Genomic DNA, 18,094 nt, shown 5'->3' with positions numbered 1-18,094 from the left:
GACCGCTGTCATGACAAACGCGGTCAAAGAGTGTGAGGTGTGTATGTGTGTGTGTGTGTGGGAAAGTGGTTCTATAATTATGGCCTATACAGTCTATCGATACTCAAGGGGAGGGATGCCGGCTGTGTGTCTCATACTGAAGCGGGGGAAGGACGGCTCTCTAAAATAATAACATTAAATGTATTGTATTTTTTTCACAGTTTAGTATAATTCTGACAAAGTATGTGTGCGCTCAACGCGAGTGTGTGAATGCAAGTGTGTGTGTTTGCTGTGTGCGTGTGTCCATCCGTGTGCATGTGCGTAAGCCTGTGCGAGTGTGTGTGTGTGTGTGCGTTTGTGAGTTTCCGTGCGTGTGTGTGTGAGCACAGAAGGGAAATTCCTCTCTCAGGGCTGGGAGTTTCTTCCTGCTGTAGAGCTTTGTTTGTACAGCCTGGCTCAGCCGGGATATCCTACCCTGCCCATGTCTGGGGGGGGGGGGGGGGGGTCGTAATTGGGAGATGATGTGACAGAACTACAGGGTGAAAAGGCAAACCGAGAGAGAATACAGAATAGGTTAAAGAGGGATGTGAGATCCCTAGAATAGTTATATGTGACAGAGTGATCATGCTGGGGAAAGAAGTGTTATGTCACTGGATGCTCAAAAGTTGTGGAAAAGGTATAAAAAAAACAAAATTTGACTCATGTTGAGCAAAGAAAGGTGGCTATAAAAAACCCAGGTGGAGATCCATGAGGATCAAGGAGCCTTGTCACCTGTGGGTGAGGAACAGGAGCAAGGAGGAGGAGGAGCAGAGAGGAAGAGGAGCAAGAGAGGAACAGGAGCAAGGAGGAGCAGAGAGGAAGAGGAGCAGGGATGTGGGAGCATGCTCAGTCCCTGCCAGCTCTGCCTTGGTTTGTTCTGAGGACGGGCAGACTGGAGAGGAAGGCAGGGCGAGTCTGGAAAACAGACAGCTCCATGCCCACACAGATCATTTATGCCTTTCTTAATATCTTTGTTGTTTTTGGTGTCTTGTTTTGGGAACCACCCTTGCAGCCCCCCCCCGCCCGCTCCTCCCCCGGCCATGCCAAGCTGTTAGCGCTGGTCAGCGAGGGCACCTCTCGAGACACGCATGGAAATGTGCGGTTTCTTGACGAGAGAGCAACAACCCGAACCACAGCCTCATTGATCTCAAGTGTTGTGGACTGAGAGGTTATGAGCCCATGGGATTCTGATGTGATGACAGTTTTCTTGTGCCGGACAATGGTTCCGAGATGGGTTGTGAGAATAGTTCTGGGGTTCTAAGAGGTCTGGAACATGGTTCTGAGAGTGCTTCTGAGAAGAGGAGTTGAGTAAGAGATTCCTAGACATTCCATGGATGTTTCTGAAGGAAATGAGTCCGTTAGGAAAACCCAGTTAAGTATGTACTTAGAGAGGATTTCAGACTGATGAAGTGTTTTAATGGTGTTCTTCCAGACTCACCACACAGCAATCACAGTGCTCTCCCACAACCTAACAAGCCCTGAACACCTTTACAAGTTCCCTCACTCACACACACACGCACGCACACCACACACACACACACACACACACACACACACACACACACACACAAACACACAAACATCACTCTCCGGCTCTGTCATCTTCCTGGATATTCCGGCGCTGACGGCACAATATCTCAGAGATGTTTGTTTTGGTCAGAAAAAGGTTAAAAATATCGCCACATTGTTGTGGTTGATTTTATCAGCAGCTGTCTGATGCTGTTTACTGTTTGGTTTTCCGCTCTCTCTTGGTCATGTTTAGTCTTCAGCAACCAATCTGTTTAGCTGTGCTGAGGCAGGGCAGGGTGGAGGTGTAGCTGTGTTGAGGCAGGGCAGACTGGGGTGAGGGGTGTAGCTGTGCTGAGGCAGGGCAGGGTGGAGGTGTAGCTGTGTTGAGGCAGGGCAGGGTGGAGGTGTAGCTGTGTTGAGGCAGGGCAGGGTGGAGGTGTAGCTGTGTTGAGGCAGGGCAGGGGTGGAGGTGTAGCTGTGTTGAGGCAGGGCAGGGTGGAGGTGTAGCTGTGTTGAGGCAGGGCAGGGTGGAGGTGTAGCTGTGTGGAGGTGTAGCTGTGCGGGAGTCAGGTGGCTGAGCGGTTATGGAATCGGGGCTAGTAATCCGAAGGTTGCCAGTTCGATTCCCGGTCATGCCAACTGACGTTGTGTCCTTGGGCAAGGCACTTCACCCTACTTGCCTTGGGGGAATGTCTCTGTACTTACTGTAAGTCGCTCTGGATAAGAGCTGTCTGCTAAATGACTAAATGTAAATGTAAATGTGTGTTGAGGCAGGGCAGACTGGGTGAGGGGTGTAGCTGTGTTGAGGCAGGGCAGGGTGGAGGTGTAGCTGTGTTGAGGCAGGACAGGGCAGCCTGGGGTGAGGGGTGTAGCCTTGTCCTGTTCCCACTGCTCCTGGGAACAGACAGCAGCTTTTCTCGGATCTTGTTTACAATCTCAGAATCGGAGCAAACTCTTGTGCGTCACAGCGTGTATTTGTGAATCTGTGAAAGAACAGATGCACGTGTGTCCGTGCCTAAGTGTGCTTTTGTGGCGTTGCAGTGTTCGGCGTTCTTGCCGAGGATTTCAGGAAGTTAGTCTGGACGTCCATACACAACCTCCACGCTCCGCATCTGGGCTGGGCACAAGTACTCCCTTCCTGAGTGAGTCACTCACCTGGACGCGAGCCTGTGACCTAGGTCCCCCCTGCAGGGTGTGTGTCTGTGGGTGTGTGTGTGTGTGTTTTACCTTGACCTTCTCCACTGTGTGTTTGTGTGAGTGTGTGTGTGTCACCTAGACCTTCCCTGCTGTGTGTGTATGCGTGCGTGTGCTGGCACTGGGGCTACACAGGGATGGGAAAAGAGGGAGCTGGAGATGGGGAGAGAAAGGTGCAGCGGGCCACAGCAGATGGAGGGAGAGATGGAGGATGGGAGAGGAGATAGGAGTCTGGGAGAGGGCCAAGGCTGAGGTAATGCTGCGTGTGCCTGTCTGGGTGACACCCGGTACTTAACCCTGTCAAACAATCCCTCAAACCTATGAGTAAGCCTCGACTGAGCCAGTGTATTTCACCAGACCAAGGAAGTCCATCATTTGCTGAGTTGCCAGTCAAAATTGAACGGCACTGTGTGCGAAACGGTCTCACATCAATAATCAGAAAGATTATGTGATCACATGAACACCAATTAGTCCAACTTGTATATTCATTATGACCGGCATAGTGATGTGGGCCTACAGTAATGAATCACCACAAACATCACTGGCGCCATGCCAACTGGGAACTCTCTCTGGTCCTCATTAGCACTGGCACTGCTGGTGGAGTGTGTGTGTGTGTCACAGACTGTAAACACCATAAAACCACCCATAAGAGCATACACCATTTCCCCCCCTGCTGGGGTGTGTGTGTGTTTGTGTATGAAGTTGTGTCTTCTGTCTTCAATCTCCATCTTTTACGTCACTCATCCCTTCCCTCAACCCTCTCCTGTCCGTTTCATACGGTAGCTGTTATTATCCCTCCTCCTTCTCCCTCACGTTCACCCCATCCCTCCATCCCTCCATCCCCCCATCCCTCCATCCCCCTATCCCTCCATCTTTCCTGTCCAGCATCTTCAGCCCTCCTCCTCCTTTCTCATCACCTGATCCCCCCCTCTCCTCCTCCGTCTCACTTCCTCTCCTGTGGTTCATCCGTCTTTCTCAGCGGTCCGCAGGCTGCCACTCAACGATCCACACGATCCACAACCTCTCATCTCCTCAACCCTTCCCTTCCCTCACCTCCGTCTCCCTCTGGTCTACCACTCCTCTCCGCCTTCCCTTCATCATCCCTCCGTCTGCTTCTGCCTCACCCCCTTCTTTTAACCTTTGCTGACCCCTCCCCCTCCCGCCTCCACTCCCTCTAAAACACTTGTCCTTGCCTCCCTCCTTCGCTCCACTCATCTCCTCGGCGGTGGGTCTCCACGGCAGAGGCGTGACTGCACATCCACGCAGCCCTTTAGGAAGAGCCTTCCCACAATGCACCACGGGCCAATTTGCATGGCAGGCGCTGGTGTGTGTCATGGAGATAGAGAGAGAGCGGGAGGGAGGGAGGGAGGGAGGGAAGGGAGGGAGCGAGGGAGTGAGGGTTGGAAGGATGTGGTTCTGAATTATTCATCGCTGATCTACAGGAAAGACAGAAAAAGGAGGGAAAAAAGACAACAATGTCCTCCTCTGTCATCTTCGTGTGACATCCAGGGAGACCCAGTCGGTGTTTTAACATGTCTGCTGTGTCCTGCTCTCCTGTACGCTCAGTGCTATAGGCACCCAGAGTGCGTGTGCTTGAATGTGGCCAGTTTTACTAAGCGTCCGAGCAGTATCTATGGTGGGTCTCTGGTACACGGTGCCTGAACCTGTCCTACCTTCAGCCTGGGAAGGAGGCTGAATCCTTCCTGGCAGCTGAGGTGGGCAGCCTGTCTCTTGGGGACTCACACCTCCACCTGGAAGCCATCATGCTGTCTTTAGCTTGGCCCAGTCATACAGCCTGCAGGGCTGGTTTGCTAGGCTGTAACTGATGGTGTGTTTGCTGCTAAGATGGTGAACTGTTGACTGACTGACTGACTGGAGTTGCTGACTTCCTTTGTTGTCTGTTTCTGCAGAAATCCTTCTCTCTGGTGCTGGAAGCTCTGGACCATGACAACGACACGTCAGAATTAGGTAAGCTGAACTGACTGTGTGTGTGTTTGTGTGTGTGTGTGATAGACAGGGGTACGTGTGTTTGTGTCTGTCTGTGTGTTGGGTTGCCTCAATTTTGGAGAGAAGTAAAGAGGCAGACAAAGTAACTGAATTGTTTCCTGTTTCAATAATACGACTCGAAAACTTTCCCACACACATGAAACAAGTGGACAATCGGTGAGGTGGGGAGGAGGAGAGGGGAACAGATAGAGCAGAGCAGATGAAAGAGAAACGCTCTGTTTGTCCTTCTGCCTCCCTGTCTCTAGCTTCTCACCCGGTTCCTCTCCAGAGCAGAGGCAGACCGTTTATTTTTGGACTTTTGTGTGCATGTATGTTTGTGTGTGTGTGTCTGCATGTCTGCTTGTGAATGACTGTGTGTTTGTGTGCGTGTCTGCTTGTGAAAGACTCTGTGGGTGTGTGTGTGTGTGTGTGTGTGTGTGAGAGAGAGAGACACTGGGTTACAGGGGTCTCCTAGTCAGACCCTTTCATTTCCTGCTCTTCTCTAGTTGTTTCTGCTCTTAATCAGTGAAAGCACCATGACAGAGAATGTGAACGGAATATTCTAAAAACACACACACAGACACACAAATTCATACACACACACACACACTAATTCATAGACACACACACAAGCACACTCACAGTTCCGAAAACACTCTCACCCGGCACTCTCTAGATTCTAACACAGAGAGAAACCCAGAGATGCACTTTTCTTTTCCTAATTTCTTGTCTTTCATCCTCTCCTCCCTGCCCCTACGCCCCCCTCCTCCCTGCCCCTACGCCCCCCTCCTCCCTGCCCCTACGCCCCCCTCCTCCCTGCCCCTACGCCCCCCTCCTCCCTGCCCCTACGCCCCCCTCCTCCCTGCCCCTACGCCCCCCTCCTCCCTGCCCCTACGCCCCCCTCCTCCCTGCCCCTACGCCCCCCTCCTCCCTGCCCCTACGCCCCCCTCCTCCCTGCCCCTACGCCCCCCTCCTCCCTGCCCCTACGCCCCCCTCCTCCCTGCCCCTACGCCCCCCTCCTCCCTGCCCAGTATGAGGGCAGCAGTCTTGTCTGAAAGAATCTAGAGATAACAGGAGGCTGGGAACCAAACTATATCCACTCCACTCCTTATCTAGACACCCTCCTCCCTCTCTTTTCCCTTTCCTTTCCTCTCCTCCATCTCTCCCTCCCTCCTCTTTCCAGCCCAGTTCTTACCTCTGGTTTGGGCCTCATCTCTGGTTCTGTCTGGCTTTTGTAAAACTCAAAGCCCCATCACTGGACTACCGTGGCTTAGCTCAGCCCCGGGAACGCAGGCGTCCAGGAGCAGGCTGGACAGACTTCCAGCCTGGTTCCCTAATCAGGCTGGATTAGCTAGCTGTAATGGAGCCGTCGGACTGCAGCGGAGTCCTGGGAGAGGAGAGGAGGAGGAAGACACTGACTAAGCTTTCAACATGAATGACCTTCACTGACTCAGTGGCAATGCTGGGGTGGTAGAACAGGTCCTTTCTCTCTCTCTCTCTCTCTCTCTCTCTCCTCTCTCTCTCTCTCTCCTCTCTGTCTCTCTCTCTCTCTCTCTCTCTCTTGCTTTCTCTTTTTTCTTTATTTCTATCTCCCTCCACAGTCTTTATCACCCCTTCTCTCTCTCTCTCTTTCTCCCTCTCTCTTTGACTTTCTCCCTCTGTCTCTTTCTCTTCGTGTCTGTGCCTTCTCATGTTGAATTATTGACCTGTATAGGTGTATTGATGTCTTTTGGGGCCCAGGTGATTAGGAGGAAGGTAGAGATAGGCGTTCTGCATGCTTCTCACTGGCAGTCAAGGGCAAACACTTCAGATCCAATACTAGGCAGTGAGACTCAAGACACTGGAGGAAAGAGAGATAAGCATTCCCCCCTCTGCTTGCTAACATTGAGTGTGTGAGTGTGTGTGTGTGTATTTCTAATGTGCCTGTGTTAGCTCACGACTGCTGTTCCGGAGTTCTTTTGTTGCGGTGCAACCTCATCACATTAGGGAGGGAATCATACTCTAACACCCTCTTTGCTGACAAATTCTTGACATCCTTTCTTTGCTGCCCCCTCTTCCTCACTCTCTCTCATTCTCTTTCTCTTTCCCCCCCCCCTCTCTGTCTCTGGCAGTTGGCAGATCTTTTCACTGTGAGTGATGAAATTAGCTACTGGGCACATGAGAGTCATGAAGTAATGGAAATGACCAGAGGCAGCAGCATGGTCTGAAGAACTAAAACACACACAAAAACACACACACACTACCCACACATACAGACACACACACACACACACACACAAATACACTGGGGAGCTCCCAGTTCAAGCGTTGGAGAGGCAGGGGTACTGATGAGATAACAACACACTCAGTGTCCACTGATTCCCTTCTCCCCTTTCATCCATTCTCTCTCTAACACACACTCACACACACACTTTCACTAACACACCAACACTTACACACACAGAAACACTCAAACACACACTTGAATGCACACTTGACAAGCAATCAAACACACCAACCCACACTCAAACACATTCCGACCAATATGTGCCCCTGTTTTGATTCCTTTGTTTCAAACCCAGATGATCTCATCTCTCCATCAGGAGGTTTGTTATGTGTTATTAGCTCCCTCCCTCTCTTCCTCTCTCTTTCTCCCCCTCTCTTCCTCCCCCCACTCATTCCCTCTGTTTCTCCTGCTTCCTCTCTCTTCCACTCTTGCGAGGGCCCCCTCTCTAGCTCTCTATCGCTCGCTCCATCTCCCCATCTCTTAAACACACAGTTTCTATTCCATTTCATTGTCAATGCACACACATACACATACATTCCTTCACTCTCAGACATTCAAACATCTCTCTCTCTCTCTCTCACCCACCATTCTCTTTCTCTCTTTATCACTTTCTTGCTCTCTCTCTCTCTCTCTCTCTCTCTCTCTCTCTCTCTCTCTCTCTCTCTCTCTCTCTCTCTCTCTCTCTCTCTCTCTCTCTCTCTCTCTTACACACACACAGACACACACTCAATGCTTTGTGTGTGTTAATTCCCTGTCAGGGGGATTATAGCAGAGTTGGAGATGACAGCCCCTCTGGGAATTTCCCTTGGGGTCAGGAGTATCAACAGTGAGCCCAGTGCCCCTCCGCCCTCCACTGCCTCCACCCCTCTGTCCCCCTCAAACATCTCTGCCCCTTTTACCCCCCACCGTCCTCTGTCCCTGGCCCCACCCGCCCTCTCCACTCCCCCACCCTCCCTACGTCCCTTTCCACCCTCCCTCTCTACCCTCTGATCCTACCCGTAGGTCCTGCTCTAGAGACAACCTGACTTCTCTCTTTCTCACTCTCTCCCTCTGTCTCTGTCTCTGTCTCTCTCACACTCTCTCCTCCTCTCCTCCTCCAGGCCAGGGGGGGCTGATTGAGCGGGTCCTCTTGTCGTCCATGTTGAATCCCGGGGAGCAGTGGCAGACCTACCGTCACCACGGACGCACGCTCACCCTGGAGTACCGGCTGCGGTTCCGCTGCGACTCCAACTACTACGGGCCGTTCTGCAACAAGTTCTGCCGGGCTCGCGACGACTTCTTTGGCCACTTCGGCTGCGACCCGAACGGCTCCAAGGTCTGCAATGACGGCTGGTCCGGACCAGAGTGTCGGCAAGGTGAGGTTCTGTTGTAATGAGCCCGCTATCTGAGCCATTCAGGACTGGGACTGGCCTTGCATGTAGGTCACCAGACACCTCTGGAAGAGGTTATCAAACTGACAGAAAACCTCATCTACTCATTGCTGACTTCCATATATATTCATTCCCTGTAAATCTCCTACGAGGTCAGAGTTCCACAGTTTGACTGTTTGATTGCTTTGTGCCAGTCATCATCTGGTTCCCTTCTTGACCCCTGACCCCTGACCCTTGACACCCCATAGTGTTATTGAGGTGGGACTAAATGAAGGAAATTACGGCGGAAACCATGGAGGATATGAGGCTAGAATAATGACATCCTGTGGTCGTCCTGGTCCGCCCTTCGCTGGGTGACTTCACTTCCTGCTCAACCAACTCTACTTCCCCCACAGCAGGTCGCTGATTGGGTCATAGGGAAACAGGAAGTTTTGTTAAAGAGACTGGGAGGCCCAGCATCATATAATTTGAACCTGTGTGTTTGCTCCTGCGTGAATGTTCCTGTTGGATCTTGTGTGTCTGAGTGACTAAATGACGAAATGTAAAAAAAGAAAAGACTAAATGTGTCCTCAGATCAGTTTGTTGTGGGTGTTTCATGTTCCTGTTTAGCGTTGGCTGAAATTAATTTAGTTCCCACTTCCAGGCCTGACTGATTCATCTGTGTTCATGTGTGTGTGTGTGTTTACAGCGCTGTGCAGACAGAGTTGTCACCAGACACATGGGTCCTGCACAGTTCCTGGAGAATGCAAGTGAGTCGTCCGTCCTTCTCAGAAACAGCACTATCTGTAACGACCTGTTCAGCCTAGTGAACCACAGTTCCACTTAGTTAACCAGTGAAGGACGAGGCACAATGAACTCTAGCCACTATAAAACCCAACAAAAGAAACATCTTAAACAGCTCTACACACAACTGTCATTCCATTCAGTTCAGTCCAGCAGATTTAATGGGCAGGAAAGTATGTTGCCACAGCAACAGAGGAATTTGAACACTAAAACAATCATTTGCAGATGTAATAATTCACAGCTCTGTGCCCCCCCTCCCCCCCCCCCACCCTCTCCAGGTGTCACTACGGCTGGGAAGGCGCTCTGTGTGATCAGTGTGTGACGTTTCCTGGCTGTGTGTACGGAGGCTGCACCGAGCCCTGGCAGTGTGTGTGTGACGTCAACTGGGGAGGACTGCTGTGTGACAAAGGTGAGGGGGCGAGGGCGAGGGTGAGGGAACAGGGCTAGATCCTTGGGTAAGATGATAGCCTTGGGTAAAGTGAATGTGAGCTGGGCTGGGCTAGCTTCTTGCATGGGCGGGGTCTCCCCATTAACGTGTTCCGTGGAAAGTCACAAAGAGCCTGTGAGCCTACTGGAGGTGATTATAAAACAGAGTTTAACAAACCAGGAGATACTCCCAGGGCCTGCAGCTAGTCCTTACACTCCACACTGTGTGTGTGTGTATGTGTGTGTGTGAGAGAGAGAGACAGAGAGAGAGACAGAGAGAGAAAGACAGAGACACACACATAGAGAGAGAGAGACACACACAGAGAAAGAGAGAGACACAGAGAGAGAGAGACAGAGAGAGAGAGACAGAGAGACAGAGAGAAAGAGACAGAGAGAAAGAGACAGAGAGAGAGAGACAGAGAGAGAGAACGAGAGAGAGAGGGTTCAAATTGCTGTCTCCATTTTATATACATTTTCCCATGTCCCTTATCAGTGAGCAACATTGTTACATGCAGAAGTCTGCTACATTACTGAAAAGGAAAACGCTCTTTCACTATCTCTTGTTTTCTGTCTCCTGCTCTCTCTCTCTCTCTCTCTCTCTCTCTCTCTCTCTCTCTCTCTCTCTCTCTCTCTCTCTCTCTCTCTCTCTCTCTCTCTCACCCTGTCACTTTTAGATTTGAACTACTGTGGCACCCACCAGCCATGTAAGAACGGGGGCACATGTGCCAACACAGAGCCAAACGAGTACCAGTGTGAGTGCCAGGAGGGGTTCCGCGGACGCAACTGTGACATCGGTGAGCGGCGGCCCAACCCAGCCAAGATCCCATCTCTTCAAGTCGATGTCTTATGCACCTTGTTGTTGCACCTTGTTGTTGTTGAGATTCATCTCTTTCCTGCCCTCCTTCTCAATCTTCTCTCTCCATCTCCTCCCTGTCCTCTACCCCTCCCTCCCTCCCCCCCCTCCCTCCCTCCCCCCTCCCTCCCTCCCTCCCTCCCTCCTTCCCCCCCCCCCTCCCTCCCTCCCCCCCCTCCCTCCCTCCCCCCCCTCCTTCCCTCCTTCCCTCCCTCCCTCCCTCCCCCCCTCCCTCCCTCCCTCCCTCCCTCCCCCCCTCCCTCCCTCCCTCCCTCCCTCCCTCCCCCCCCCTCCCTCTCCTCCCTCCCTCCCCCCCTCCCTCCGTCCCTCCCTCGCTCCTCCCCTCCCTCCCCTAGTGGAGCATGCGTGTCTGTCTTCCCCCTGTGTGAATGGAGCCACCTGCGTGGAGGACCCTACTGGCTTCAGCTGCGTCTGTACAGACAACTGGACCGGACACACCTGCTCCAACCGTAATTACCAGTGCAGATATACAAACCTTTATGCATGTATGCACACACGCACACACACACAAATACATTAGACCATACACACACACACACACACAAGCATGTGCTCTGGATCTCTCTCTCTCTTTCTCTCTCGATATGTCCTGGATTGGTTGTGATTGGTTGTGATTGGTTGTGATCGGTTGAATTGGAGTATAGCCAGGGAACAGATTCTAATCAGTCCTCCAGGATGAGACTCATTTACATAGAACCCAACTAGTACCAGCAGCAATCAGTCTGTGTTTCCCACAAGGAGCAATTAGGCCCATTAGAGTGTGTGTTTGTGTGTGTTTTCTATGGCAAAGTTCAACTAAGAGGAGGCCAGGTACAACAGATTATTAATTAAATAATGATTATCTATCAAAGAAACACACACACACACATTTTTTATAATCTCTCTGTCTAGCACTCACATACACATAATTGTCAGAGAGATTTGCTAGTTTTCTAGGTGGAGTTTGAAAAATAATTTCGATAACAAGTTTTGATATTTTTTTGGAAAGGTTGAAAAACAGTGTTGTGAGTAAAAAAATATTTTTTTAAAGGTTTGAAAAAATCAAAATCAATTGATTTTTTTTGGTATATGGATGAGAACACAGAGTCTGGCATGGACAGATGTCATTTCTGTACACGTTTTCTAGTATTCGCTCCTCGCTCTTTCTCACACACCTTGGATTATTCTCTCTCTCACTCTCTCTCCCCCCCCCCCCTCTCTCTCTCTCCTGATCAGCCATTCCCTCTGTTTCACTCAGTTCCTTCTCCTCTCTACTGGGGCTTTCTCACTCGTATGTTCCTCATGATCACTCCGTTTTCAATTTCTCTCCAGAGAGGGGAACCAGGCGTGGCAGCTCTCTCATCTCCCCCATCCCTCCTTCCCTCTCTCTATGCCTTCCCCTCTTTCCTTCCTCAAATCCTTCCACTCTCCATCCCTACCCCTCCCTCTCTCTCTCCCTCACCCTCTCCCTCCTCCTTTCCCTCTCACCCTCTCTCTCTCTCCCCTGCTCTCCCTTTCTCCCTCACCATGTCTCCCCCCCTCTCCCTTACTCTATTTCCATCTCTCCCTCCCTCTCCCCCTCTTTCTCTGGTGTCCAGGAGGGCCTGTGAGGTGTGAGTGCAGGGTAGCAGATGATTCTTGTTATCAGTGTTTGCCCAGGACCCAGAGCAGGAGAGTAGGGAATGAAAACATAGGCCCACAGGACCATCCGCATACCAATGCAACACACGCACACATGCACACACACACCCACACAATCATCCAAACCTACCCACACACAGGTACACACAAACATAAGCATCACCATCATGCACAATATGTATCACCTCTCAATTACGGATGGTTTAATGGATGCATGGATTGACTGAGTGATGGATTGATTCTGTCTTTCTCCCTCCCGCCCACCAGCGGTGTTACAGTGTGAGTCGAGCCCGTGTGGGCGTGGTGCGACATGTCAGGAGACTCCAGAGGGATACCAGTGCCTCTGCCCTCCCGGGTGGATGGGCCGAACCTGCCAGCTGGGTCAGTAGGATGTCTGACACAGTTCTAGAACACAGCAGAACACCGTGGACTAGTTATAGAACACAGCAGAACACTCTGGACTATTGAATGGAACCTTGCTACTGGGTGTCTGGGATAACATTTGGCTCCTTAGGAACTACCGTACACATTTGGAGCCATTCTCTCAATGCATGAGTTATGCACTCTCAGGCTCTTTCACTGCCACTGTATTCATCTTGGTGTTCCTATATAATACGGTTATATTGAGCCAAATCACCCGAAGGTTGGATCTCTTCGCTTGGATTTCTAATGAAAGATAGTCTACACACACACACAGTCACACACACACAATCATACATACAATGCATGTACACACACAGAGGACACGCTTGGGGGATATAATAGTTAAGGGAGATATTATTTCATGATGACAGTCTCCCACTATTCCCTCTGTTAGAGTTATATGTCACTTTGACACCTGATAATCCCACACAGATACACTTCATAGCCCAGAGATACCGCTCCCCCTTCCCACACACACCGCACACACCACACACACCACACACACCACATACCACACACACCACACACACCACACACACACCACACACACCACACACACACCACACACCACACACACCACACACACACCACACACACCACACACACACCACACACACACCACACACACCGCACACACCACACACCGCACACACCGCACACACCACACACACCACACACACACACCACACACACCACACACACACCACACACACCACACACACCACACACCACACACACCACACACACCACACACACACCACACACACCACACACACACCACACACACCACACACACCACACACACATAAACCACGGCTCCTCACAAGAGGTAGAAACCAACCATGAGAATTTCCCTGACCCAAGCAGTCTTTTCCCCTCTCTCTCTCCTCCCCTCCTTCTCTCCCCACCTCACTCTCTCCCTCCCCCTACCTCCCTCCCGTGCTCTCTCACGCCCTACATCACTGTCTGTCTCTCCCTACCTCACTCTCTCCCTCCCTCTTTCTCTACCTCACTCCCTCCCTCTCTCTCTCCTTACCTCACTCTTCCTCCCTCCCTCTCTCCTTACCTCACACTCTCTCTCTCTCCCTAGCTCTCTTCCCCCCCCTCTCTCTGAGCCCTTCCCAGCTCTCAGTCCCCTCTATGCTATGGATCTGTGTGTATCCCTTCCTTCAGGCTCTTTCTATCTCTGCTCTCTCTTTATGCTCTCTCCCGGTCTCTCCTGTAAAACATCTCAGTGGGACTCAACATCACAGGAGTAGGCTCTGGATCACCTTACTTGACCACTTCCTCCCTCCTCATTCAAGGTGTCACATTTTCATTCTTCCCCCTTCCCCTCCTGTCAGACCCTATCCCCAGGGGGAAGAGGGGAAGAATGGGTGGATGGGGACACACAGAACACAGAGAGAGAAGAAGAGGTGAAGAGAGTCAAGTTGAGAGATGAAGGGAAGAGGGAGGGAAAGAGAGGTAGATGGATACAGTAATGTAAGTTGGAGTTTCGAAATGTGTATCACAGTGGGAACCCCACACAGTGGAAAACTGGGCATGCGTTAACTTACATAGTCCTAAATGGATTTTGAATCACCTCTGTGAGGTTTTCATTGTAGAAATCTCGTTCCCTCATTCTGCTGTGTGCGTGATGTCCGTCTGGGCGTGGATACCCAAATCTGTTGGCTTCTCATCTCTGACGAGCACACATTTCTGTCACCCGGCCAACGGTGTGAGCTGTAAAATGACTTCTTTACCACGACATTGAAAGCTTTATTGCTTTTCCTTCTCCCGACAGTTTGATGTGATTTGGGCCAGGTACAAACACACAGATGAAATGCGTAGCTGTAAGGTGTGCTAGGAAAACACACACCCGCGGATACACGATGAAAAGCAATATCTATGTGTTGTGCTGTGGTGTTGTTTACACTTGTCAAATGAAATCTTGGAACGGCTTCAAGGCGGCTCTTTGTTCAATTCAGGATTGACGGTTTCACATTCTGACAACTTCTGAATCTCTCTCTCTTCTGAATCTCTCTCTCTTCTCAGACACCGATGAGTGCGAGATGGATGTGTGTGTCCACGCACGCTCCTGTCGCAATCTGATTGGTGGATACCTTTGTGACTGCCTACCAGGATGGACGGGGCCTAACTGTGACATCAGTGAGTATAAAGACTGACATATCAAGGCAGATTCTTTTCGTTCAATTAAGTTTTACATTTGCACACGCTGTTCCACAATGAGCCACCATCGTGAGAAAATAGAACTTAATTTTATGTTTTTGCTAGCCTTGTGAGCTGCAACATGTGGTTTGAATACACCGTGTTATGGCCAGGGGGATATTGCGTGTCTTAAAGTGTGTGATTGAGAGTGTGTTATCTTCTCTGTGCTCTTTAGGGGACACCAGCTGCCAGGGGTTGTGTCTGAATGGAGGTCGATGTGAGGTAAGAGTGTTTCCTGGGCGTACTTCCTGTTTTTGTCAGGGACGTCTTGTCCTCTTGACTGTCTGCATCAGACTCGGTCTGTGCTTGTGTGTCTTCGTGGTTTGTGTGCGAGGTTCATACCCAATATTCTCTCTCCTCACCTGAAAGGAAGTTCTCCGTCATTGGTGGGAGGGAACTATCGCTCTGAACACAGCCTCTCGTGGTGACCAGTTGTAAAGATTGTAAAAGATGTAAAGATTCTTCCTGACCTGACCTGACGTCTCTCTTCCTGTTCCCCCCCCCCCCCCCCCAGGATCTGGTGTCAGGGTCACGCTGCCTGTGTCTGCCAGGGTTCACTGGGAAGCACTGTCAGAACGTCCCCGGCCCATGTGACAGCGCCCCCTGCCTGCACGGAGGACACTGTGTGCAGGAGGCCGGCAGGACGGCCTCCTGCAGCTGTGCGGTGGGATACTCCGGGCCTTTCTGCGAGGTCAGCTGGCTCAGACAACGCAGCATATCTGTCATTTACATTTACATTTAGTCATTTAGCAGACGCTCTTATCCAGAGCGACTTACAGTACAGGGACATTCCCCCCGAGGCGGGTAGGGTGAAGTGCCTTGCCTAAGGACACAACGTCATTTGGCACAGCCAAGAATCGAACCGGTAACCTTCATATTACTAGCCCGACTCCCTAACCACTCAGCCACCTGACTCCCTATATCTCTCCTCCCATATCTGTCATGTTTCGACTCGGATCATCTCTTAACCCTTGTGCTGCCTTCGGGTCACATGACCCAAAGGTTCATAACGAACCATCGTTGTGTTCACCCAATTTTACCCAATACAAAAACAAATCAAAATAATGTTATTTTAACCTTTGCAATGCGGGGGGTCTGAGACAGCCCAACTGTTAAAAGAAAATGCTTCACTTTGTTTTTGTATGCGGTAAATTTGTTGCAATACGACGGTGGGTCACAATGACTGATGGGTCAGAATGACCCGAAGATAACACAATGGTTAAAACGTGGAAAAAGGAAATGAGCTCAAAGGGGATGTTCCCTCCCAGCGACTGTCACTTCCAACCGATCTCTCCCTACTTCTCTCTCTAGGTGCTGGCGGATCCGTGCAGTCCCAACCCCTGCCAGCAGGGCGTACCATGTCGGAGCACGGACGGGGGGTACGTGTGCGGCTGCCCCGAGGGTTACTATGGCAACGAGTGCACGAGCCTCAAGGATCCCTGCCATGGCCAGCACTGCCCAGGTACGTGCCAAGTGCAGAGTGTGTGTTTAGGACTTCTACCTATCCAGAAACTGGATCCAAGACACTGTACCCTGCACATCCGACAATTTGTCCACTTCCTACTAAGCTGACCTCTCCCTGAGTTTGACCCCCTTACCCTTGGTCAACTACGATTGCCATCGGCTGCTCTATTGTCAGCCAAGATTATTATGGGTTGGCCCCCTGTGAGCTAAGTAGGATGTGGCCCCTAATTGTGTTGTTGGTCTAAAATGTGTCCACAAAGTTTTCCTATTCCCATTCTCTCCCCTCTGCTACCTGACAGGCGCCATGTCGGACCCTGCTCGTGGGGGTTTCAGCCTCTACATGGTGCTGGTGGGCGTGTCCGCCTTGGTGACGGCATGCGGCTGCGCTGCCTGCGCCCTCCTCCTCTCCCGTCTGCACCGGCGGCGGAAGAAGCAGCAAGGAGGACCTCCGGAGGAGGGGGCCATCAACAACCAGAGAGAGTTCGTCACTCTCATCCGAAACCTGGACCGCCCCTCGCCCCTCCTGGCCCCCGTGGGCCCCCACACCTCCGTCCCCGCCCCAAGCTGCTGCGAGGAGATCGAGCTGACACGGCCTCCCTCGCCGGCCCCCTCGCACTCCTCCCCGGCCCTCAAACCCTCCCATGCCCACAAACAGGACATCTCCAACCTGGAGAGGGAGAAACTAAACCGCATCCACTACGCAGACAACCAGGAACTGGAGGTGTGACTTCTGGGCCTTTGAACTCCCAGATCCCAGTCTGTTTGTTTTGCACCCAACAGGTCTTTCTGGGGTCTAACCCCAGTCTCCGGTGCTGTGCCATTGCTGCAGTACTTCCAGTGGTGGTGGTGGGTGACCCTAGTCTGACCTCTCCCTGAGTTTGACCCCTTATCCTTTGTAAGATGAGATTGCCATTGGCTGCTCTACTGCCAGCCAAAACTATTATGGGCTGACCTTCTGTGAGCTAAGTAGGATGTGGACCCTAATTTTGTTGTCGGCCTTGATCCTATTTTAGGGCGCAGCCTTGCCAATGGGGAGAGAGATGGCATAGATCTGAACTATGACCTCTGACTTCATCCTGAACTCAGAACTAGTCTGATGTGGGCCTGAGTGCAGTGTGTATGTGGCCTGTCTCTTTGCCTCATTTCACCCGAGTCCTGGTGGAGATCACATGGGGCCCGTTCCCCTAATGCGATTGGACCATCCTGCACCAGATAAGCCTGGCTTCCTGTACGGTCTGGGTGTCCAGCCTGAGAGTGTGTTACAAGGCAGTGACAGAGGGAGAGGGAGGAAGGCGTGGGTCTCATTCCATGAAGGATGAGTTGATCTGAAGGATAAACTCACATGCTTAAATTTAAGTGTAGGTGTGTGTTGTTGTTCTGTGTTTTGTTGGTTGTGTGTGTGTGTGTGTGTGTGTGGGTGTGTGTGTGTGCGCGCGTATAAGCCTTCATGTCTATTACTTGGGGGAGCGAGAGAAGGTAAAGGATTAAGAAATGAAAGAATCACATTTACTGAATCAACACATTCTAAATGGTGCCCTTTAGTAAAGAAAAAAAACACCCAGAGAGATAAACAAAATAGAAAATGCTCTCAAAAATGTACCGAAGGAAGTTTTAACTTTGGGAATGAACTGAATTCTAACACTACACTGTTGCCTGCATGGTCTCTGTAACACTGCGATTCAAAGATGTATGATTTTTATACCTTTGTGTAAAATAGCAATGTTGTATATTTGTTGTACATATTGAAACTGATCTTTTTGTACTGTGGTTTGGTCTCAGAATGTTTTAATTCATGCTTTTTGTTCTCTGTTCCCTTCCATATGTCTGAGAAGACCAGCTAATATGGATTGTGATTAAAGTGCATTTACCTGACAAAGATATGTGTGCATCTTCAATCCAACCTGTGTGTGCGTGTGTATATGTGCGTGTGTGTGTGTGTGCGCACAATGTCTG

At 51.0% G+C, this 18,094-nt stretch overlaps 1 protein-coding gene across 1 annotated transcript in view; it reads left to right on the top strand.

Moving 5' to 3' along the window:
• Positions 1-18,011, top strand: part of LOC134029635 (protein jagged-1) — a 27,163-nt gene extending 9,152 nt beyond the window's left edge. Inside the window, exons 3-14 of the mRNA XM_062473889.1 lie at positions 4,632-4,689; positions 8,074-8,328; positions 9,032-9,092; positions 9,405-9,535; positions 10,227-10,346; positions 10,762-10,875; positions 12,314-12,427; positions 14,504-14,617; positions 14,853-14,899; positions 15,192-15,368; positions 15,989-16,139; positions 16,441-18,011. Of these exons, the coding sequence (XP_062329873.1) occupies positions 4,632-4,689; positions 8,074-8,328; positions 9,032-9,092; positions 9,405-9,535; positions 10,227-10,346; positions 10,762-10,875; positions 12,314-12,427; positions 14,504-14,617; positions 14,853-14,899; positions 15,192-15,368; positions 15,989-16,139; positions 16,441-16,868 (1,770 nt within the window). The 3' untranslated portion in view covers positions 16,869-18,011. The remainder of the gene's footprint in view (positions 1-4,631; positions 4,690-8,073; positions 8,329-9,031; positions 9,093-9,404; positions 9,536-10,226; positions 10,347-10,761; positions 10,876-12,313; positions 12,428-14,503; positions 14,618-14,852; positions 14,900-15,191; positions 15,369-15,988; positions 16,140-16,440) is intronic.
• Positions 18,012-18,094: the final 83 nt, after the last annotated feature.

Source organism: Osmerus eperlanus, chromosome 11 (assembly GCF_963692335.1).
Source record: "Osmerus eperlanus chromosome 11, fOsmEpe2.1, whole genome shotgun sequence".
NCBI classification, from domain to species: domain Eukaryota; kingdom Metazoa; phylum Chordata; class Actinopteri; order Osmeriformes; family Osmeridae; genus Osmerus; species Osmerus eperlanus.
Note: the sequence above shows the minus strand (reverse complement) of the source record. Positions and strands in the feature narration are given on the sequence as shown.